The following is a 24,820-nucleotide window of genomic DNA, read 5'->3' on the forward strand; positions in this document are numbered from 1 at the left end:
CTGATATTTACCATGCATTATACATTCCTCTAAATGTTTTAAATGTGGATTATTTAATTCATCTTCACAACCCTATGAGATGAGAGCCACCACTGTTCCCCTTTATAGGCAGGGAACATGAGGCACAGAAAGGCTGAGAGACTTTCCCCCAAGGCCACACATCTGGCACCTGGTGGAGTTATGAATCTAACTTTGGCAGTCTGGCTCCAAAGGCTCTTGACTGTGGAAAACCATGGCCATTGATTCATCTCATGTAGGCCACTTTGGTCATCAACAGGAAGAACTCACGCTTCTCACTGTGTCTTGAGCCTGTCCACACTAAGCTCGGTTCCAGAACCTATGCCATTGGCATTACCTGAAAACTTTTTAGAAATGCAGAATCTCAGGACCTTCCCAGGCCTAATGAATCAGAATCTGCATTTAAACAAGTTACCCAGGGGTGCAGTATATGGGTTCAGTTGGAAGAGTCCTGGGGCTCTAAAAGATGGTCATCCTTTCTTTAGTCCAAAGCAAGAGCTATGGTTCAAGAAGGAACATCACACCTCCTCGTTACTAGGCCTGCTGTCTTGCTAGTTGCCTGACCTTCCAACACTTCAGATCTTCTCTGAAGCCTGAAACACTTGTCTGACACTTGGAGCTTACCATCTTATCAGCATCCTTCAGTTATTGTGAAGATGAAGGGAAAGAATTGCATAAAGCCCTTACAGCAATGCCAGTGGCCATGAGAATTGGCCACTGCTCAAAAAAATATCATTATTTCTGGCTTAGAGCATGAGAAACTACCTCATACTCTTGTCCTCAGCTCCTGAACTCCAGAGACTGAGATCTAGCAGGAAATGGACAGATGAGCGCATCCAGGGTTTGAGGCATGTTTTAAGGCCCCATAAACTCTCAAAGGCTAGTGCTGTTGTTATGAAAAGTCTAGAATGTTTCTTTGTTGTTAGAGACATGAGAAACCTCTGTCCTGTTTGATGGTAGCCTGGATGGATTTGGCAGAAGCTGCCAAGAGTTTTGAAGAGTGGAGGGAAATGGCAGTCACAGCTCACATTTATAGCATACTGAGTACGTGCCCAGACGTCCTGTGCTAAAGCATTTTGCTTTCACTGTATCCACGGGAAACCCAGATGAGGCCAGTGCTGTTGTTTCTGTTTTACAGAGAAGAGAACTGAGGCTTCAAAACAAAACTTGCCCAAGAGTTTACAGCTAAGATATGCCAGAGCTACAGTTATAAAGCAGGGTTTGGTAAGTGATGACCCAACATGGCCCACACCAAGAATGGGCTTTATGTATTTAAGTGGTTAGAAAAAAATGTAAAGGAATGATCATATCTCATGACATAAAAAGAAGATGAAACGTACCTCAAATTTCTGTGTCCACGAATCAAGTTTTATTGGCACACTGTCATACTCTTCCATTTATGTATTGCCTATGCTCCTTTCATGAGACAGCAGTAGAGCCGAGTAGTTGTGACAGAGACCGTATGGTCCACAAAGTCTGCAAAGGTAACTATCTGACCGTATGGCCCACAAAGTCTGCAAAGGTAACTATCTGGCCTTTTACAGAAAACACTCACCGACCCCACTCATAGACCTTAGTCACTGGAAGCCAGACTGGAACCATTCACCACTGTTTTGTGGTGCCTCCCAGTAAAGCCACTGAACATTTCATTTCTATGACTACTTCCAACTTCTCTAATTCCAAAGGAATTGTTCAATTATTAAAGAACTGTTTTAAGATGTGGAAGGCAGAATTCCAATATTGCATCTCAGTCGCTGGGAGTGTAGCCTGTGCCAAACATCATTCTTGCCTGCTCCACTCACAGATAACTAAGTGGTCATCCTCCCCAAAGCTGGGCTGGAATTGTTGGAGATGCTCCCTCACCACAGAGATCCAGGGACAGAAAGGCACAGCGAAAGCTGCTGGCTAGAAACCCATCTGCAGGTTTTTGTTCTGTTCCAAAATCAAGGGGAAGAAGAACGAGTTGAGAGGGGGAAATACCTTCAGCCTTCTTGTTGTCCTCAGCAAAGAGTATTGAAAGCATTGGGAATGGTTGAGGTTTCTTCCCCAGCATGCTCCTTGTGGGCAGCTTCTCCACTGCCACCTCGTCCTGTGACTTCCTGGGGGATGTCTGCTTTCCTGCACCTGCTCCTTGAGTGTCAGGGAGGATGAAGCAGCAACTGGAGAGGGGTCATTCAGAAAACAGAGTGCTAATGCTGGCCATAAACAAGATTTGTGTACATCCATGTGGCCTGCCTGTGGGGGGCTACATGCCTGTCTGCATCTGGTTTGCGTAGTGTGAACACTGTAAGAGGGTGGGTTCCAGGACAGCTGGTTCATGATCTTACAGCACCCCAGCAACCACTAATGTCTGATGGGAATGTTGTCAAAGTGCTTTCCGTGCATCGTCATATCTCACTGGTTCCCAAATGCTGATCTGGGGACTGCGGGGAATGTATATGTTCCCAAAGAAGTATTTCCTTTGTTTGTAATGTAATGAGCACAATGGCTGTGTAGCATAAGGTTCATTTTATTTTTTTTATTTAGGGGGACTGCAGTTTCCCCCCACTGTGTTCTTCTTCCTTAGTTTTGGAGATGTAAAATGTTATTTATTTTTTGAAATGGCATTCTCTTTTATTTTTTGTGCATTCCTTTCCTTTATGAAGTGCTTGCTGAGAGCTCCTGACAATGTGCTGTCTGTTGAGAGTGTGGATCCTATTGCTAGATTACTACCATTTGAATCTTGTCTCTGCCATGAGATCTGAGCCCCTGGGTGGCTTACTTAACCTGTCTGTGGCAACTCGGTTTCCTCATTTGTTAAGTAGGGATAATCATAGCTATCTCATAGGGTTGTTGGAGAGATTATATTAATATATGTAAAACATTTAGAAATAGACCCCTGGACCAGAGCAAACACTACATTATTATTATTAGTCTTTTTCTATTTCATGTTAAAACTTAGCAAAAGAAGAAATTACTAAGACTATGGTGGTGCTTTCAAGATCTCGGGGAGGAGTTATTCAAATCTAAGGAATCTAGAACGAGAGCCACTACTTTTCATCCTCACAACGGCCCCATTTAACAGATGAAGGCGCTAACGTTCAGAGTGGTTTGTGTGCCTTTAGAAAATGTCTGCCGGCCTTGAGAAAGAGGGTGACTGTGGAGGGTGGTGCAGGACCCACTGGTCTCCTTTGCAGGAGCAGGCTTTTAATATGCAGATGTTGGGGCTTTTCTTAAAATTGTGTTCAGCTTCATTTAAAATGAATAAGTTCCTCAACCTGTGTCCCTTCACACTTGCCTACATGTACTTAATGTGCTCAATTATCACATACCTTCTTCTATTCCCTCTCACTAGTTCTCTATAAATGTGCCGGGAATAACTTCCTGAGGCGTTAGAGTCCTGCACACATTAGGAGTTCCTTAAAGAGAACTGGTAGGCTCCATTAGGCAGGCAGAGGTTAAAAACAAGTTTATACCTTCAGCCGTGAGTACCTTAAACACTTGTAACTTCAGCTAACCCAGGGAGATACTCAGCTGACTGGTGTACTAGATCTTTGATTTGCTTAGCAAGGGTTTTGTTCATTTTACTTATTTGGAAACAAGTGTCTTTCAAAAGGGGTTATCTTGATGGACTCCCTTCTCCTCACTCTTGTTTTCCTCTCAATATTAAGAGTTAGGGTTGGGGCAGTTAAAATTGTCAGGAATCCCAAGAAACAGCAGGCCTGATTTCAGAGGTTTTGTTAACAAAGGACAGACAGGCGTTAAATGTGCAGCAGACAGTGAACCTCTTCCCTCTCCTCATGGGAACACTTTTCCTGCCCCCAAGAAGAAAAGGATTTCTGCCCAGCTTTTCACCTATTTTCCAGCCCTTCCATGACTCCTTTTTCCTCCCCACCTGCATGCCCCCTGGAAAGGGAATCATTGCTAACCTGATTAGCACATAATCATAAGAGGCTTGGGCCCCATATTGTGGGTGGGCCAGGCCCTTATGTGTTACAAAGCCCCTGCCGGTGTCCTGAAGCTCCCTTGCTCTCTGAGTCACTGGGTCAGAGGTCAGAGGGTCAGGGAAAGACCCACCACATCCACTGTCCATTCAAACTCCTCTCTATCTTTGACTAGGTCTGTTCTGACTGGCCATCTGGGCTTTAAGAAAGGGAGAGTAAGTCTCTTGGTGCAGATAATTTCCCAGTCCAATGGACTAAAGAAGCCTTTCAATGGGGGATAGTTTGGGGGGTATCACGTAGAAAAGCCTAGTGATTAAGAGCCATGACTATTGAGCAAATCACATTTGAGTTCAAGCTCACTCCTAACACTGTGTGATCCCAAGCAAGTTACTTAACTTCCCTGAGCTTCAGTTCTTGACTTGTAAAATACAGAAAATAGTAATACCTTTCATAGGTGGTTTTGTGTAGATTAAATGAGATTGTCTCTACCAAGCTCACAGCTCAACACACGCACTTAATAAATGTTAGCTGTTATTGCCTTGACATCGCACTTTGGATGTAGACTTTAGAAGCATCTCCAAAACAAAGCTTATTTGTAAGTGGCTTAGTGTAGGAACTCAGCATTACATATCTAAACTCACTTTGTGGAATAGTTACTAGACTCATCCATCCTTAGGGAAGCCTTTCCCTTTCACTTTATGGTGGCTGGCCCATAAACTGGTGTGCTCATGGAATAGGTTCTGTGATGACCTTGGTATCAGTTAGCTTTTGCTGTATAACAAACCAATCTAAAACTTAGTAGCTTGAAACAATAATCATTTATTAGGCCACAATCCTATCAGTTGGCAATTTGGGCTGGGCTCAGCTAGCCAGTTCTTCTGTTGGGCTTGATGGCCTCACTCATGTTTCTGCAGGCAGCTGGCAGGTTGCTAGCAGCTGGTTGATCTAAGTGGCATCATTCACTTGTACAGTGTGGTTGATTCTGGCAATTGGCTGGGGTGATGGCAGCAAATGAACTACGTCTCCACTAGGCTGGCCCAGGTTGATTCTCATGCTGACAGTCTCAGCTTTTTAAGAACAGCAAGAAAGGATAAGCCCCCGTGTGGGGTTGGAGCCTCCATTTGTGTCATACTTACTAATGTCCCATCGACCAAAGCAAGTCACATGGCCAAGGTAAATGTGGGAGAGGACCGTGTAGGCTCATGGATACATGCAGCCATTATTGCAAAAATATACCCCAATTTCTTACCTTTCATGAGCTCGAATGGAAATACTTTGCAGTTAGGCATTCAAGTGGTACAAGATTTCTTTTTTTAATCCTTTGTCAGATATGGTATTTTAATGTGTCTGGCATCTGGTTGCACTCCTTGGATTTTATTGCTGACATGTTTTTCTTTTCTTTAATCTTTTATTCCCTTTATTTGGGAAATTATAGTTTGCTGCAGGACATAGTTCTTTTTATAGGAGAAACAGCTGTGATGTCATAACCGAGCACATTTCCTTAGGGTTATGCATTTATCCCCATGCATTTGGAGAAATGATCCACAATCCATTTGTTCATTTCTATTTTGGTGTCTGACTTCACATTGAATCAGAGCAAATACAAGAGCCAAAAATATATTAGGTGATAAATTAATCTTTAAAGAATGTTATTTACTATTTTCTTTTGATTTCTAGTTATTGAGCTCTAATAGCTGAAGGAATATTAAAAAATAATTAATTTTCTTTCTTTTATAAAGGTCTGTTGGAAGTTTCACAAAACCAATTGAGAAGGAGAATAATATGAGTTTTTGATGTCAGAAACTATTCAATTTTTTTCATTAGAGGAGTGTTTAAGCAGGAAATTTTTTTTAAGAAAACCAAGTACAATAATATGACTAGTAACTGAAAATGGAAATAAATAGATTACTTAGAGTCCAAACAAAACATTTTCAATGAAGAATTTCTCAGTGGAACATTTAGATTCTTATTGAATCTGTACACAATTATATCTTACTCCCTAAACAAAACAGATTTTCAGTGATAAATGTTTTTGGACAGCAGCAAGATTCAATTCAGTTCATTGCAAGTAGCAGATTTATTTGTGAAATTAGAAGAAAATAGGTGTCAACTGGGGGGAGACCTATCTATCTTTAGCTGCTCTGTTGGTGTTTCACCCAGAAATACCTCAGAGATAGAGGTGCCTCTTGCAAGGATGAGAAAAATTGCAGCTGGAGCAGAAATTAATTTGTATTTATAGTCCAAACACCTACATGAATCCTTAATCTGCTTTTTTATGATTTTAGGGGAATTTATAGAATCGTTTAGATTGGAAGAAATCTCCAGTGGGTCATCAAGTTTCCTCTCCTTGTAATGGCAGCACTGATTTTATTATCCTTAAAGCAGCCCTGATAGATGGGTGTCAAGTCTGGCTCATGTTTCATGCATTTAAAAATGTATATTCCCTAGCCTGAGCGTATTTAATGTGTAGGAGACAGACTGAGAGCTGCCTATATGCCCAGGAGACCTTTTCTGAGTTCCTGACACACAGCCTCCTCTGGAACAGATGCCAAATATGTAGCATATTAAGCATCATATTGATGCCATCAAACTAAGTTTGCTTTTGCCTTCTGACAATTGGAAATATTTTTCCCAGTGTGTATAGGGACCGAGTGTGCTATCTGTTCTGAGATGATAATAGAAGATCATTATCTCTTAAATCCTTTTGTCCTGAATATGTCCGAGGATCTACCATCCCCACCTGGTAGAGAGCCTGGTTGGAAGACCAATTATGAACCAAAAGTTATTTTGGGGTATCTCTAGTGTGTGCAGAAGTTTCTGAGACATAAAGGAATATAAGACATGGTCCTTACCTTCAATAAATTTATTTTCTGTTTCAGAAGGTTTCTGAGGTATATCTGGGGAAAAATGAGACTGGTCTCTATGAGTAGTGTATAAAAAAATCCAGACTATCACTTTGCGGTTCCACTTAGTGAACAATACCCAATTATGCATCATTACATTATACTGGCCACTGACAATAGTGAGTGTCCAATTATGCAGAAGAGACACTGTCTAGGAGAGAATATAATATGGTGTTTGTTGTTTAAAACAGCTGTAAGTGCCAAAGGGGTAAGAGTAGGGGAGATGAATAAGAACTGGCTTCCTCGCTGACAAAGAAGATGTGATTGGGCTGGACTTTGATGTGTTAAAATTACTTATCCAGCCATTTCCTAAAAGCATGTGTTGAAGAATGGTGTGGCAGTTGAGAGCTGAGATCTAGTTTTGAGTCCTGGTTTTCCCAATGTCCAACTTTGTGACTTTGAGCAAGCAACTCACCCTCTCAGAGCCCAACTGTAGAATTGTAGAATGGTCAGAGTAATAGTACCTGGCTCATAGGGCTGTTGTGAGGACTCAGTGAGATACCTCATTTAAACCGTCTAGGACAGAGCTAGTCACGCAGGGTCGTAAGAGGTAACTGCATGTGACGTTGATGGTATTGATATAGAAAAGGCTTGTGGAAGCACATGGATGGGGTAATGGAAAGTTTTCTTGAAGGGGGCATATTTGGAAACAAGTGAAAAGGGCGTTTTAGGCTGAGAGAAAATGAAGAGTCAAAAGTTCTGAGATGGGGTGAGTATGTTTGGGTGCGGAGACGGAGCTGGCCAGCAGGGACACACAGCTGGCTATTTGGTATTGGAGAATACCTTTGAATATGTTAAGTGGGGACCAATTAAATGGTCTTAGAGACCAAACTTAGGCATTTAACTTGCTCCAGTAGACGGTATAGACTAATTGTGATAATGACCACAACTCCCATGGTAGAGGTCACAAGTTTTGAATGCCTATTGTGTCATTATGTGTCCAATCCTGTGATAGGTCTTTTATGTTATATATTATTTTTAATTCTCATAGTAATTTTTTCCTGTTTATGTATTAGGCCTGTTTTACAAATGAGGAAACTGAGGCTCAGAATAATTAAGTAATATGGTCAAAGTCACAGAGCTAATCAGTGGCAGAACTGGGTCTCAGACCCATGCAGTCTCTGGTTAGAGGTGAATCTGTATACTAACCTGGCTTGGTTAGCCTTCCAAGCCTATGTTCTGCAGGATATTAACTATCAGAGGAGTGGCACAGTAAATGTGACCAGGAGGAAAAAAATGAAACAGACAAGCGGTCAGGGTCTGGGCTAAAGGAGCAGCCAAGAGACAGTTACTATTTGGGCCCAAGTTCCTGAGGATATTGGTAAGAGACAGGCACTGGGGATGAGGAGAAAGGAGTAAATCCATGAGATCTTTAAAGAGACCAACTTAAAGGATTTGAGAATTGAATGTCTGTGAAGGTCAAGGGAGAAGAGTCAGAAGTGTTTTGCAGTTTTCATCCTGGTCAGTGATAACTCCCAGGGTGCTGCAGCTGACCCACTGCCTTGGGGCCCAGTAACTACACCATACCCTTCCTCTCGCTCCTGTTCCCCACCCCTGCAAGGTTGCCCAGGCTGAAACTTGGAACAGGAAGCTCTTTAAACCTGGAACATAAGATGAAAATAAAACAAAAATAGGGAAGAAAACCCATGTCACATAAAGGTTGCAAATAGTTACTATCATAGAAAAACTAAAGACTTCAGTAATCTTTTAACACCATTTCACTCATCAAGGTGAGTGTACCTCTGGTAGGGATTAGACGTTAAGGCGAAAGAACTCTTTCCCCCATTATGTATTCCACTTGGTTACTGCTGCCATATTGGAAAACTGTTGATCTTTGCATGCTTATTTGTAACCAACCCATCCCACTACATAGCTTCTTAGTTAATTTTCTAGGGTTTCTCGTTATATAATCATGCCTTCTCTAGTAAATGATGGTTTTCCTCTTCCTTTCCAATAAGTATTCTATTTGTTTTTATTTTCTGACTCATCACTTTGTTTATAATATTAGTTATTTTAAGAAATTAGTTGCAGTAGCAAAAATGATGTTGGGTTGTTGGGCACCTGAAGGAAGGGTGGATTGGAAATCAGAGAGGCTCAGATATAGTGAAAGTCCTGGAAGCTACTTCAGTAGAACCATAATTTGAAGATGCCCAAGGATATGGAAATGAAAAAAAAAGCTGAAATAGTCACAAGAGAAAAAAGACTTGCCATGTTATGGTGGGCGGAGCACAAGAGATGACTTTCAGACCTCAACTCCAAAGTCTGTGTTCTAGTTAGTAGTCACCAGGAACTTTTACTCTGTTGTTAATAGAGTTTGAAGTTTATTGTGATCAATTCGTCTGAAAAGAGGTGAGAAAATGGAAATTAATTAGAATTTTCAGTTTATAAACAGCTCCAGGAATGTAGATTTAAAAGAAATTAGCAGGTATTTTAATTTTGTTCAACATTGCCATGATCTGACTCTTAATCTAGCCCAAGGCAAAACATCACATAATAAATACAATTCAAAAATGTTTTTTTCCAGTTGACAAAGCAATTTTACATATATCATCTCATTTGGTATTCAATGTCTCTGAGATGGATGATGATGGAAGTATCCAACATTTGTCTTGCAAGTTACGTTTTGCAAAGTGCTCCCGCCTACATCACTTCGTTTAATGCTTACACTCTTTGGTTTTTAACATACACTAAAAAAGTTTGTCTAATTGTAGTTCTCCATGCACAGATTTTCTTTTATTTTCTTTAAAAATGTTTATTTATTTGTTTTGAGGGGGGCAGGGGCAGAGAGAGAGGGAGAGAGAATCCCAAGCAAGCTCCTCGCTGTTAGTGCAGAGCCCAACGTGGAGCTTGAACTCACAAACTGTAAGATCATGACTTGAGCCAAAATTAAGAGTTGGATGCTCAACCTGCTGAACCACCCAGGCACTCTTTCTTTTCTGTTTTGGAAAACAAAATTCCCCAGAGAATATCCATCCTTGTTTTGTCCATGCACTGAAACCCTCTTCATTTTTTAAAATCCTGTTCAGGTAGGACATTATTTTTTTTCCCTCTCCTCACAAGAGACAGTTAAGAGACAGAGATGGAGTGGAGAGAAGCTGAGTGAAGCAGCTCAGGAAGGGAGCACCCAGCCCTGTGGCCCGTGTGGTGGGGGTGTATGTAGAGATGGCTGATAGGAAGTCCCCTTGGCAGCTCTGAGGGTTATGAGAACTTTGAAGTGATCTTATCGTATTTGGCTTTTCCTCAAAGTGAAGAGATTGGCGAATGTGGCTGTGTGAGGGTGTGTAGTGTGTTGTTTAGAGGGTGACATTTCAGAAGCAAATACTCCTACACACATTTAGAGGCTCCCCATTCTGCGGTGCCTGTCCATTCCCCTGATTTTATAAGGAAGTAAAAAGAAGCTCATTTGGCTGTTTGCAGGATCTTTTAGTGAAATGTGTCCAATTTTGCAGTGGAACTCAGAGGGCAGTCTCACAGAGGCCAAGGAAAGAGAATTTCAGGGAGGGAGTAGGTTATTGCTGTTAGCATCTGCCAGGAGAAGTGGAACTCGGGGAGGGATGTGGCCACAAGGAAGTCACTCACAAGTGCCCTTTGAGAGTCCAGTTCTGGGAGGTTATTGGGCATGGAAACCTGACTGCCACGGGCTCAGAAGGGAAGAGGTGGTGAGAGAATGGAGGCAGTAGACTTAGGTCATATGTATAAGTCTTATGGCTCCGAAAGACTGGAGGAAAACGATTAAACATACACATAATATAAATATGTTTTTGTTATAAAAAATTCAAAGTATTTAGAAACATGGAATAAACTAGGCAAGACCTCTGTTCCTTTTAGTTGCAGCCCCACTCCCCGAGTGTAATGGGGTGAGAGGTGCTCTTCCAATCCTTAGTAAACATTTTAGAGATAGGATGAAATTCATGTTGGTGTCAGGCACAAAGAGGATGCACAGAAGGAGAGGATGAGATTCAAGGTAGGCATGTGTGTTTGCATGTGTGCAGAGTTACAGAGTGTGTGGATTTATATGAATGGGTATATGTCTACATATGTTTATTCACATGCACATACCAGGAGAGAAGATGAAGGCCACCAGCTCTTCATTTGATATGGACAGGAAGGAAGAAGATTTATGTAGCACTGGTGTCTTGTGATGAAGACTGGGGTCTCTTGAGATGCCTTCTGTCTGTTCAGATCAGGTCATCTGCTGAGTGTGAGTGTGACCATGGTGAAACTGTGGTCCAGAGAAGAGAGGTCTGAAGAAGCTGAGCCAGTGATATATGGGTCTCCACAAGAAATTAAAATGAGAATTTCTTAAAAAAATTTTTTAAAAAAATGTTTATTTACTTTTTGAGAGACAGAGAGAGAGAGAGGAGTGTGCAAGCTGGGGAGGGGCAGAGAGAGAGGGAGACACAGAATCCGAAGCAGGATCCAGGATCTGACCTGTCAGCACAGAGTCCAATGTGGGACTTGAACTCACAAACCGTGAGATCATGACCTGAGCTGAAGTCGGAGGCTTAACTGACTGAGCCACCCAGGCACTCCCTAAAATGAGAATTTCTGAGAGGAGGGAAGGAACGAGTCAATGTGTCTAACTTGAACTTGTAATGTCCCTGCTCCATACTTCTGCATTGCCCTCCAGCAGCATTTGGTGTCCTGGAAGCTGAGAAATGGACAGCAGGAGAAAGGTAGCACTGGGATCGTGAGTCACAGGTGAATAGGAGGTCGGGGAAGAGGGTTGAAAGTGTTGTGGAGGGCACTCAGGAGTACTTGACTCTGGGGTAAGGTGGGGGAAACAGAACCATAAAGCCAGGAGGAGGCTAATGGGCTAAGCAGAGCGGAAGGGTTGAGTGATTGCAGGTCCCTGCAAAGGCAGAGAGAAGGAGGGGGAGAAATGGCAGGTTAGGAGCCAGCACTCAGAGAGGGGGGACATAGACTTAGAGCATTTTATTTTATTTTATTTTATTTTATTTTATTTTATTTTATTTTATTTTATTTTATTTTATTTTTAGTGTTTATTTTTGAGAATGAGAGAGAGAGAGACAGAGTGCAAGCAGGGGAGGGACAGAGAGAGAGGGAAAGACAGAACCTGAAACAGGCACCAAGCTCTGAGCTGTCAGCACAGAGCCCCACGTGGGGCTTGAACTCTTGGAATGCGAGATCATGTCCTGAGCCAAAGTCAGAGGCTTGACTGACTGAGCCACCCAGGTGCCCCAAACTTAGAGCATTTTAAAGCTAGCTCTTGAATTAGTGACATTCATATTAAACTGGTCATGGAATTTCAGGTAGACTATTTCAACCAGATAAAAGCCAAAAAAAAAAAAAAAAAAAAAGAGTCAGTGCCTATTGTAATATATCTGTCTCTATTTCTAAGACTTATAAAAAATTTCCTTGTTATTTATGGTCCCTTTGTAGGTGTCACTTCTGAAAATCAATATGTCTCCAAATGGCACCTATTTAGAGAAGACTTAATTCCTCTTTAATATAGACTATTACTGATGCTCTCTGACTTGTGAAATCCTTCCATTCAGTAATTTACTAAATTACTCTCCAGTAAAACACAACTCAAGGTACATTTTTGTACCTCCCCTCACTTTTGCTCTGTAAAATCTGATCTTTTAATCAGTTGAGTTCCCCATGTTGAACTCCAATGCTATGCGTAGACTTATAACTCCTGGCTTTGGCTGGTTTGGACAGGACACCAAATGCAAACATCATTTTTTTCCCCCCACCACATTTTCCTCTTCTGTCTACTAGAGAGGGTTCTGGCTTTGTACTTTCTTACTGGCAACCCCTCCTCCCCACTCAGGGGAAGGGGTCTTCCCTTCTCAGAACAGTTCTCCTCGCTTTTGAGATACATGGTCATGGTGACAGTGAAGGAAGGAATAGATGGGCAACACATGAAAGAAGTTTTTCTAGGAATTTTGGAGTTGAGGATGTAAGAGTAGCTGTAGGTTATGAGGGAAGGGGGTTTTAGGTATTGATGTGGATAATACGCCTCCTTCCCAGTCACTGATACCAACGAAGTACTGAAGTTAGTCTGAAATTACTTTTTGGTAGCTTTGTTTGACCATGATACTCCTCTGTGCCTGGGCCACATCTGGATCCTACTGTCAATAGGTCTACACTAGAATCATCACTGTCCAGTCAAGAGTAGACTGCACTAAAAAGAAAGCAAGCCCAGGACTATGAATAACATGAGCTAATTCAGTGGTGTTCCACGGGGGAACAGAAACTTCAGGAGACTGACAACAAAATGTCATTCCTTTCTGGTTGTTGTATTTCATGTTACCTTCTCACCTTATGGTCTACTTCTGGAAGTGAATCTATTTTGTATTACAGAACTTAATACAAAATTTTCCACTTCCCTCAAGTTTTATTAAGTGCCTTATGGAACAATTTGTGTAAGGTCTAATTTTCCAAGTTGTCGGCTGTGCAACGTAATGACCTCATACTTTCTCATCTAGTTTCATACCATTATTTATTTAAAGAGGTGGTTGGTTTGCATTCAGATTAGGCAAATGTGAAAACTGGACATGTGTTTTTTCTTCGACAATTTTAGATCTAAAGCAACACTGTTGTTCTATTTTAGTGCCATCCAATAAAAAAATAAATAAAAAGCTGTATCTGTAATTGTAAATTTTCTAGCTGTCACAATAACAAGGTGAAAAGAATTAAGTGAAATTAACTTTATTTTTTTTTTAATTTTTTTAACGTTTATTAATTTTTGAGACAGAGAGAGACAGAGCATGAACCGGGGAGGGTCAGAGAGAGAGGGAGACACAGAATCCGAAACAGGCCCCAGGCTCCGAGCAGTCAGCACAGAGCCCGACACGGGGCTCGAACTCACGGACCGCGAGATCGTGACCTGAGCCAAAGGCGGACGCTTAACCGACTGAACCACCCAGGCGCCCCAAGTGAAATTAACTTTAATAATATACATTGTTTAGGGGCGCCTGGGTGGCTCGGTTAAGCTGCCGACTTCAGCTCAGGTCACGATCTCGCGGTCCGTGAGTTCGAGCCCCGCGTCGGGCTCTGTGCTGACTGCTTGGAGCCTGGAGCCTGCTTCCGATTCTGTGTCTCCCTCTCTCTCTGCCCCTCCCCTGTTCATGCTCTGTCTCTCTCTGTCTCAAAAATAAATAAAATGTTAAAAAAAAGTTAAAAAAAATAATATACATTGTTTAACCCAATTTATCCAAAATAATTGTCATTTTCACATAAGATGAACTTTAAGTTAGTAAGATGATATTTCAGATTCTTTTTTTGTACTAAGTCTGTAATATCTGGTATGTATTTTACACTTCGAACACATATCAGTTCAGACTATCTGCATTTCAAGGGCTTACTAGGCACATATGGCAATGGCTACCATACTGACTGGCACAGATCTACTCTTTGGCCATGATTACTTGAATATCAGCTTGGCTACTAAATTCTCTCTGATTTGCTGAGTATGTTTATGTAATCTGAATGATGGCACTCATGGAAGTGACAGAAGTATTTAGTCATTAAGAATCATTCATTCGTTCCTCTTTTCATTCATTTACTCATGCACTCATTCCTTTTCATTCACTCATTCATTCATTAGCTTAGAGTTCTACTTAATACCATCTGCTAAGTTTTAAGACATATTGCAAATGTTATAGAAATAAAAGTGAATTTCTGTATATTCTTGAAAGGTGGAGGAAGCCCTCCCTTTTTCATTTCGGGAAAGATTATAATGCAGAAAAGTAAAGTCTAATAGGACAAATACAGCTGATATTCATCCAAATGGTGAATACTAATGTGTTGTCACATTTGTTTTGGAAGAAAAAAATTACTAGAGTACCTCTTTCGGTTTGGGTGGACACGTTCAAAGTCCTCTTTCTTTCCTGCCTTTCCTAGAGGCAACAATAACTATCTTGAATTTGGTGTGTATTCCTTCTTATCCTTTTACTGCAAATTGTTGCATGTACAGACAACATAGAGATTACTTGGTGTACTTTACATTTACACACATGGTATTATAGTACATGTATTATTATTTATTTTGTTCTTTTCTCCCCACACTCGATATATATACATATATATGCATATATGTATATATATGTATACATATAATGTTTATCTATTTATTTTGAGAGAGAGAGAGAGAGAGAGAGCACGTGCATGAGTGGGGGGAGGGATAGAGAGAAAGAATACCAAGCAGGCTCTCTGCTGTCAGTGCAGAGCCTGATTTGGGGCTCAATCCCATGAACCGCACGATCATGACCTGAGCTGAAATCAAGAGCCGGACGCTTAACTAACTAAGCCACTCAGGTGCTCGTCAACATTATATTTTTGAGACTATCCATGATGATACACATAGATGCTGTGGATAATTCTATTGTATATTTCTACTGTATTTATCTATAATTTAAGTGATAGACATTTAGGTATTTCCCCCCCACACTTTCACTATTGTAGAAGTATTTCAGTGGGCATTCCTGTACAAGTTTCCTTGTATACATATGTGAGCATGTTTCTAGGTTAGTTACCTAGAGGAAGGGTGAAGATTTTCTAGGTATAATATCAAAGGCAGAAATCACAAAGGAAGAGAGTAATAGCTTTGTCTGCATAAAATGTTGAGAGCATCAGTGTGCCTGGTTAGCTCAGTCAGTTAAGTGTCTGACTCTTGATCTGGGCTCAGGTCATGTTCTCATGGTTTGTGAATTTGAGGCCCAGGTCATGCTCTGCACTGACAACATGGGGTCTGCTTGAAATTCCCTCTCCCTCTCTTTCTGCCCCTACCCCACTCTCTCTCTCTCTTCCTCTCTCTCTCTCTCTCTCTCTCAGAAAAAGTTGAAAGTATCATCAGTATAGTAGGAAGTACTTTAAAAATGGAAAGGCAAAAAAAAGTACTTGCATCAAATATGACAGAGAAAGGGTTAATTTCCTTAATATATAAAAAATTTTGTAAACCAACTTAAAAAAGATGATCACCCCTGTGAATAAACTGGTAGAGGCCATAAGTAAACAACTCACAAAGGAAAAATATGAACGGCTTATAAACATATACAAATGTGATTCACGTTATTAGTAACCAAAGGAATGAAAACTAAAAGAATAATTATCCCTTTTTTTGGCCTATTGAATTGGCAAAGATGAAAACCAATGATGATACCCATCTGGTGAGAACATGGGGGCAGTAGGCACTTTTATATACTGTGGGTAGAGTTTGCACTGATGTCAACTTTTTAGAAGAGAGTTTGGTAGCAAATATTAAAGGCCTCCTAATGTGCAAACTTTGACTTGAGAATTCTACATTAGGAATTAATCCAGAAAAAACTCAGTTGTGCATAACTCTGCCATATTGAAGGTGCTTATTGTAGTGTTATTTATGCTATGTATAAAGGTTTTTTTTTTTTTTAAATAATTTATTGTCAAGGTAGTTAACATACAGTGTGCACAGTGTGCTTGTGGTTTTGGGGGTAGATTCCCATGCTTCATTGCTTACATACAACACCCAATGCTCATCCCAACAAGTGCCTCCTCAATGCCCATCACCCATTTTCCCCTCTCCCCTATCTCTCCCCGCCCCACCAACCTACAATTTGTTCTCTGTATTTAAGAGTCTCTTACGGTGTGCCTCCCTCTCTGTTTGAAACTATTTTTTCCCCTTCCCTTCCCCCGTGGTCTTCTGTTAAGTTTCTCAAGTTCCACATATGAATGAAAATGTATGATATTTGTCTTTCTCTGACTGACTTATTCCACTTAGCATAATACTCTCCAGTTTCATCCATGTTGTTGCAAATGGCAGGATTTCATCCTTTCTCATTGCCAAGTAGTATTCCATTTTATATACAAACCACATATTCTTTATCCATTCATCAGTCCATGGACATTTGGGCTCTTTCCATAATTTGGCAATTGTTCAAAGTGCTGCTGTAAACATAGGGGAACATGTGCCCCTATGAATCAGCACTCCTGTGTCCTTTGCATAAATTCCTAGTAGTGCTATTGCTGGGTTGTAGGGTAATTCTATTTTTAATTTTTTGAGGAACCTCCACTCTGTTTTCCAGAGTGGCTGCACTAGTTTGCATTCCCACCAACAGTGCAAGAGGATTCCTGTTTCTCCACATCCTCACCAACATCTGTTGTTTCCTGAGTTGTTCATTTTAGCCACTCTGACTGGTGTGAGGTGGTATCTCAATGTGGTTTTGACTTGTATTTCCTTAATGATGAGTGATGTTGAGCATATTTTCATGTGCCTGTGGCCATTTGGATGTCTTCTTTAGAAAAGTATCTTCTCATAACTTCTGCCCATTTCTTCACTGGATTATTTGTTTTTTGGGTGTTGAGTTTGGTGAGTTCTTTATAGATTTTGGATACTAACCCTTTATCTGATATGTCATTTGCAAATATCTTCTCCCATTCCATAAGTTGCCTTTTAGTTTTGTTGATTGTTTCTTTTGTAGTGCAGAGGCTTTTTATCTTGATGAGGTCCCAATGGTTCATTTTTGCTGTTATTTCCCTTGCCTTTGGAGATGTGTTGAGTAAGAAGTTGCTGCGGCTGAGGTCAAAGAGGTTGTTGTCTGTTTTCTCCTCTAGGGTTTTGATTGTTTCCTGTCTCACATTTAGGTCTTTCATCCAATTTGAGTTTATTTTTGTGTATGGTGTAAGAACGTGATCCAGTTTCATTCTTCTGCACGTTGCTGTCCAGTTCTTCCAGTACCATTTGTTAAAGAGGCTGTCTTTTTTCCATTGGATACTCTTTCCTGCTTTGTCAAAGATTAGTTGGCCATACATTTGTGGGTCCAATTCTGGGTTCTCTATTCTATTCCATTCGTCTATGTGTCTGTTTTTGTGCCAGTACCATACTATCTTGATGATTACAGCTTTGCAGTAGAAGCTAAAGTCTGGGATTATGATGACTCCCACTTTGGTTTTCTTTTTCAACATTACTTTGGCTATTTGGGGTCTTTTGTGGCTCCATACAAATTTTAGGGTTGTTTGTTCTAGCTTTGAGAAGAACGTGGTGCAATTTTGATTTGAATTGCATCTAATGCATAGACTTATTTGGGTAGTATTGACATTTTAACATTATTTGTTCTTTCCATCCATGAGCATGGAATGGTTTTCCATTTCTTTATGTCTTCTTAAATTTCTTTCATAAGTTTTCTATAGTTTTCAGCACACAGATCTTTTACATCTTTGGTTAGGTTTATTCCTAGGTATTTTATGGTTCTTGGTACAATTGTAAATGGGATCAATTTCTTGACTTCTCTTTCTGTTGCTTCATTATTGGTGTATAGAAATGCAACCGATGTCTCTACATTGATTTTGTATCCTGCGACTTTGCTGAATTCATGTTATCAGTTCTAGCAGCTTTTTGGTGGAGTCTTATGGGTTTTCTACATGATACATGTAGAGTATCATGTCATCTGTGAATAATGAAAGTTTGACTTCTTCTTTGCCAATTTGTATGGCTTTTATTTCATTTTGTTTTCTGATTGCTGATGCTAGGACTTCCAACACTATGTAAACAACTGTGGTGAGAGTGGACATCCCTGTAGTGTTTCTGATCTCAGGGGAAAAGCTCTCAGTTTTCCCCCATTGAGGATGATATTAGCTGTGGGCTTTTCATATATGGCTTTTATGATGTTAAGGTATGTTCCTTCTATCCTGACTTTCTTGAGGGTTTTTATTAAGAAAGGATGCTGTACTTTGTCAAATGCTTTTTCTACATCTATTGACAGGATCATATGGTTCTTATCCTTTCTTCTATTAATGTGATGTATCACACTGATTGATTTGTGAATATTGAACCAGCCTTGCAGCCCAGGAATGAATCCCAGTTGATCATGGTGAATAATTCTTTTAATATATTGTTGAATTTGATTTGCTAGTATCTTGTTGAGAATTTTTACATCCATATTCATCAGGGATATTGGCTTGTAATTCTCCTTTTTAGTGGGATCTCTGTTTTGGGAATCAAGGTAATGCTGGCTTCATAGTATGAGTCTGGAAGCTTTCCTTCCATTTCTATTTTTTGGAACAGCTTGAAGGATAGGTATTAACTCTGCTTTAAATGTCTGGTAGAATTCTCCTGGGAAGCCATCTGGCCCAGGACTCTTTTTTATTGGGAGGTTTTTTGATAACTGATTCAATTTCTTCACTGATTATGGGTCTTTTCAAATATTCTATTTCTTCCCGTTTGAGTTTTGGTAGTGTGTGGGTGTCTAGGAATTTGTCCATTTCTTCCAGGTTGTCCAGTTTGTTGGAATATAATTTTTCGTAGCATTCTCTAATAATTGTATTTCTGTGGTGTTGGTTTTGATATGTCCTCTTTCATTCATGATTTTATGTATTTGGGCCCTCTTTCTTCTTTTTGAGAAGTCTGGCTAGGGGTTTATCAATTTTGTTTATTTTTTCAAAAAACCAGCTCTTAGATTAATTGATCTGTTGTACTGGGTTTTTTTTTGATTCTATATTGTTTATTTCTGTGATAATCTTTATTATTTCTTTTCTTCTGCTGGCTTTGGGGTTTCTTTGCTGTTCTGTGTCTAGTTCCTTTGGGTGTGTGGTTAGGTTTTGTATTTGGGATTTTTCTTGTTTCTTGAGATAGGCCTGGATTGCAATGTATATTCCTTTTAGGACTGCCTTTGCTGCATCCCAAAGGGTTTGGACTGTCATGTTTTCATTTTCATTTGCTTCCATATCTTCTAAAATTTCTTCTTTAATTGCTTGATTGACCCATTCATTCTTTAGTAGGATGTTCTTTAACCTGCATGCATTTGGAGGCTTTCCAAATTTTTTCTTGTGATTGATTTCAAGTTTCATAGTACTGTGATATAAAAATATGTATGGTATAATATCAATTCTTTTATATTTATTGAGGGATGTTTTGCGACCCAGTATGTGATCTATCTTGGAGAATGTTCCATGTACACTCAAGAAGAATGTGCATTTTGCTGCTTTTGGATTAAAAGTCCTGAATATACCTGTCAAGTCCATCTGGTCCAGTGTATCATTCAAGGTCATTGATTCTTTATTGGTTTTCTGCCTATATGATCTGTTCATTGTTGTAAGTGGAGTTTTAAAGTCCCCTGCAATTACCCTATTCTTATCAATAAGATTTCTTATGTTTGTGATTAATTTATTTATATATTTGGGTACTTTCAAGTTGGGGGCATAAACATTTACAATTTTTAGCTCTTCTTGATGGATAGACCCTGTAATTATGATATAATGCCCATCTTCATCTCTTGTTATGGCCTTTAGTAAAATCTAGTTTGTCTGATATAAGTATGGCTACTCTAGCTTTCTTTTGGCTTCCAGTAGCATGATGGATCGTTCTCCATCCCCTCACTTTCAATCTGAAGATGTCCTCAGGTCTAAAATGGGTCTCTTGTAGACAGCATCTAGATGGGTTTTTTTAAATCCATTCTGATACCCTATGTCTTTTTATTGGAGCATTTAGTCCATTTACATTCAGAGTTATTATTGAACGATATGGATTTAGTGGCATTGTGTTGTCTATAGGTTTCATGCTTGTGGTAATGTTTCTGGTCCTTCCACTCACAGAGTTCCCCTTAGGATCTCTTGCAGGGCTGGTTTAGTGGTCATGAACTCCTTCTCCTTCAGTTTTTGTTTGTTTTGGAAAGCCTTTACCTCTCCTTCTATTCTGAATGACAGCCTTGCTGGATAAAGGATTCTTGGCTGCATATTTTTCCTATTCAGCACATTCAATATTTCCTACCACTCCCTCTGGCCTGCCAAGTCTCAGTGGACAGGTCTGCTACTACCCTTATGTGTCTACCCTTGTAGGTTAAAGCCTGTTTGTCGCTAGCCATTTTCAGAATTCTCTCTTTATCTTTGTATTTTGCCAGTTTCAACTATGATATGCTGTGGAGAGGACCTATTCCTACTAAATCTTAAGGGAGTTCTCTGTGCTTCCTAGATTTGGATGTCTGCTTCCTTCCCCAGATTAGGGAAGTTCTCAGCTATAATTTGTTCAAGTAAACCTTTTGCCCCTTTCTCTCTGTCTTCTTCTTCTGGAACTCCTATGATTTGGATGTTATTACATTTTATTGAATAATTTAGTTCTTTAATTCTCCCCTCATGGTCTAGTATTTTCTTATCTCTCTTTTTTCAGCTTTGCCATTTTTCATAATTTTATCTTCTGTTTCACTTATTCTCCCTTCCGCTTCCTCCACCCTTGCTGTCAGTGCATCTAGTTTATTTTGCATCTCATTACAACATTTCTTAATTTGTTGTGACTATTTTTTAGTTCCTTGATCTCTGAAGCAATAGATTCTCTGCTTTCTTCTATGCTTTTTTCAAGTGCAGCTATTAATCTTAGACTATTATTCTAAATTCTTGCTCAGATATATTGTTTATATCTGTTTTTAGCAATTCTCTAGCTGTCATTTCTTCCTGGAATTTCTTTTGAGGAGAATTCTTCTGTTTCATGATTTTGACTAGTTTTCTGTCCCTTATATGTTTTAATAGCTTGTTACATGTCCTACACCTGCAAGCACTTCTATGTTAATAAGGGGTCATATGCTGTCCAGGGCCTGGCCCTTCAGGAGGTGTTTTTTGGAGGGTGTTACTTGCTCTCTGTTGTTGTGACTTTGGTTACTTTATCTCCCTACTTGTAGTGATGTTTTGGACCTTCCACCAACATACCTGATGTTTAAAACCATCATTATCAGACTCCAGTCTGGGACTTCATCTCTTTCTCCATGCACCTGACTCTAGCCTAAGCAGGCCATCTCTGGTCCTGAAACGCGACTGACAAGTCTTGCCTCCATGTATTTTCTTGTGATGCCTCTGTAGCCAAAAAGTTCATTTGTTTTGAGTATGTAATTCCATCAGAGTATTTCTTGTTATAAAACTTAATTTGGCTTATTTGAAACTATGTACTACTCCAAAGAATTTTCCAATTTAGCAAGATTTCCCTGAACTACCTTTCATTGGTCCCTCTGCATGTGTTAATAACCTGATTGTGTAAGGTCCTTTCTTTATGCAACTGTCATTGTTGATGTATAGTTACACCGCTGCTCTATTATTTCTTGATCCATCACTACTTTGGCTATCCCTGTGGTTTGGCTGGTAACTGAGAATGGTGGAGGCAGGGTGCTTGATAAGGGGTGGGAAGAAACCAAAAGTGTGCTGGTCCAGGCTTGGAGTTATACTGGCCTGGGTTACAATCCTGGCTCTGCAGTTTGTAGGTGTGTGATCATGGACCAGTTACTTAGCCTTGCTGAGCCTCAGTTTCCTTAATACATGTTTACCAAAGGATGTCTTGTTGACTCCTTAAAACGGAACTCACCATTTTCTTCCTGAACAGCCAGCTGCTTCCCTGGCTTGGGTATGCACATTCATGGTGTGGCAGTATCTCTAGGCACCCAGAAGCTTGAAATGCCAGAGTCACTTCTGATTCCTCCACCTCTTGCCAGGTCAGTTGCTGAGTCAAATAAATTCCATCTCCCACGCTCTTGCATCTATTTCTAACCTTGTAAGTTTTCCCCAAGCCACTCTTCTATTGTAGGTCCTCATTCTATTTTCTTAGACCAGTGTTCTCCAATGTAGAGTACTTAAGGCTATCTGCTGAGCATTGGAAGAAAATATTAGAATACACACACACAGATTTTAATATAATATAATATAATATAATATAATAATATAATATAATATTATATTATATATTTTAATATATTATATATTATATTATATATATTAATTATATTATAATATTATATTATGTTATATATTTTAATATAATATAATATAATATAATATAATATATTATATATATTCTATTTTATACATGTCTTATAAATTACTGTTATTAATATATTATCTACCACCAACACCTCCTTTGTTTCCTGCTGCCTATCATGTTGAAAACAAACTCAACTGTCTATCATTCAAAACACATATAGTCTTCTTTTCTACTCTAGTCAGATAGTCACTTACAACTTTTCTTGTATATACTGCAGACTTACTGGATGTTTTTATGCTCTCATCTCCTTACCTTTATACTTTTGTTTGTATTTTTCCCTTCTTTTACTTTCCACCTGCTCTAGGAAGCAGTGTGAGTAAGCTTAAGAGCAAGGATGAAGATATATACACACATGCATACATATATACATACACACATATTTACACATATCTATCTATATCTATTTATGTATCTATATATGCACACATGGTGGTATAGATATATGCTTATCTCAATCTTTGAAATGTTCTATTTCATATAGGTTCAAATCTTGGTTCTGCCAGTTTCTTGTTTTATTTAGGTAAGTCACTGACACTTCTGAGCCTCAACTTTCTCATCTGGAAAATAGGAATAATAGCAATCAGTTCTCATGTTTGTTGTGATGAGTTATTGAAATACCACATTGAGCTGAGTACCTGGCCTGGTACATCCAATGTAACTGTTCAGTAGATAAGAGCTGCTGTGACTGCTTCTATTACTCTTTTCAGGTATTTTTTTTGTCCAATTCTCCCAAATTGTGAGATTGTTCATGAAAGTGAATATTTTCATAATATAAATATAGTCATTAATGAGCTTGCCATTTATATGACTATCACCTACTCAGGTATGCCTACCAGCATCATGTGACTAACTTGCCCATCTTGATATCATTGGTCTCTTTTTCAATAGGATTGTCCAATGTTATTTTTAAAAAATGTTTACTTATTTATTTATTTTTGACAGAGAGAGAGAGAGAGAGAGACAGAGGGGGAGGGGAAGAGAGAAAGAGGGAGAGAATCTCAAGCAGGCTCCTCACTGTCAGCACAGAGCCTGATGTGGGGCTTGAACTCATGAACCATGAGATCATGACCTGAGTCAAAATCAAGAGTCAGACACATAAACTGAGCCACCCAGGTGCCCCAAGATTGTCCAATGTTGTTAACAGTCAACAAGAAATGCAAATACTATGCAGAGCAGTTGTAAGCTTTACAAAAGATGCCAGATCACTTGAAGTCAATGCAAGTGACTTAGAAAAATGCTGGAATCATATCAAAGGCAATGTTAAATCAGCATCTGGTAGGAAAAAAGAAAATTGAACAATTATAAGTGCAGGTACCTCAAAACAGAATGTTTTAAATATCAAAGGATTAAGAGGGGATTTGGGAGAAATTAATGAGGGCTTTGAATATTTCTGCTAAAGGAAGTCTTTTAAAAATAATTGGTCCTGAGTACTTAACTAAGATACAAAAAGCATTAACCATAAAAGAAATTCTGGATAAATCTTACTACATTAAAATTAAGAGCTCCTCAAAAGAAGTCATAAAGAAAGCAAGGCACAAACTTTATGTATCTTTACCCAGAATATATAAAGAATTACAAATCAATAAGAAAAAGGCAACAGTAGAAAAATAGGAAAAGCAGTGTATGCGAACAGGCCTTTCTCAGAAGGGGAAACACAAATGATGACTAAACTTGAAAAAAATGCTCAATCTTATTTTATAAGCAGGGAAATTAAATGTATTGCCACCTTGAGACATTGTTTTTCTATTTCTAGAGGGACAAATGTTAAGATGTTTGTATTACTTATCTATTGCTTCCTTATAAGTTACCACTAATCTGGGAGCTTAATACACATTATTTCATGATTTCAGTGGATAGGAATCTAGGAATAGCTTGTTTGGGGCCTCTGATCAAGGATGCCTGGTGACACAAAGCAATGGTGAGGACGTAGAGCAGTGGAAACTGATCTTTGGAAAATCATTTTACATTCTCTTACAAAGCTGAACATGTATATATCTTCAAGGTGCAGCAATCCCACCTATAGTTCTGGATGCCGGGAAGACTTGTATTTGGGGACTTGGGAACACGTGTGAGAATGTTCATGGCAACACTGTTGATAAAAACAAAATCCTGGACACAACCCAAATGCCCACTGAAGGAGAATTGTGGAATTCTTATCCAACAGAATATCAGATGAAATACATGTACAGAAATGCACAATGACATCAGTAATCTTAGATCCATCATGTTGAATAAAACAA

At 39.4% G+C, this 24,820-nt stretch overlaps 1 protein-coding gene across 4 annotated transcripts in view; it reads left to right on the forward strand.

Moving 5' to 3' along the window:
* The window catches only part of CFAP58 (cilia and flagella associated protein 58), a 106,145-nt gene that overhangs the window by 65,267 nt on the left and 16,058 nt on the right, over nt 1-24,820 (forward strand). The window contains exon 16 of one of the 4 annotated variants that reach the window (XM_042960779.1): nt 1,157-1,242. The exons of 2 other annotated variants lie outside the window; for them this stretch is intronic. In XM_042960779.1, coding sequence (XP_042816713.1) covers nt 1,157-1,207 — 51 coding nt within the window. In that variant the 3' untranslated portion in view covers nt 1,208-1,242. Of the gene's footprint in view, nt 1-1,156; nt 1,243-22,145; nt 22,232-24,820 lie in introns of those variants that run through there. One more of the 4 variants, XM_042960777.1, reaches the window with a different exon arrangement.

The sequence above is a fragment of the Panthera tigris genome, chromosome D2 (genome assembly GCF_018350195.1).
Source record: "Panthera tigris isolate Pti1 chromosome D2, P.tigris_Pti1_mat1.1, whole genome shotgun sequence".
Lineage (NCBI taxonomy): Eukaryota > Metazoa > Chordata > Mammalia > Carnivora > Felidae > Panthera > Panthera tigris.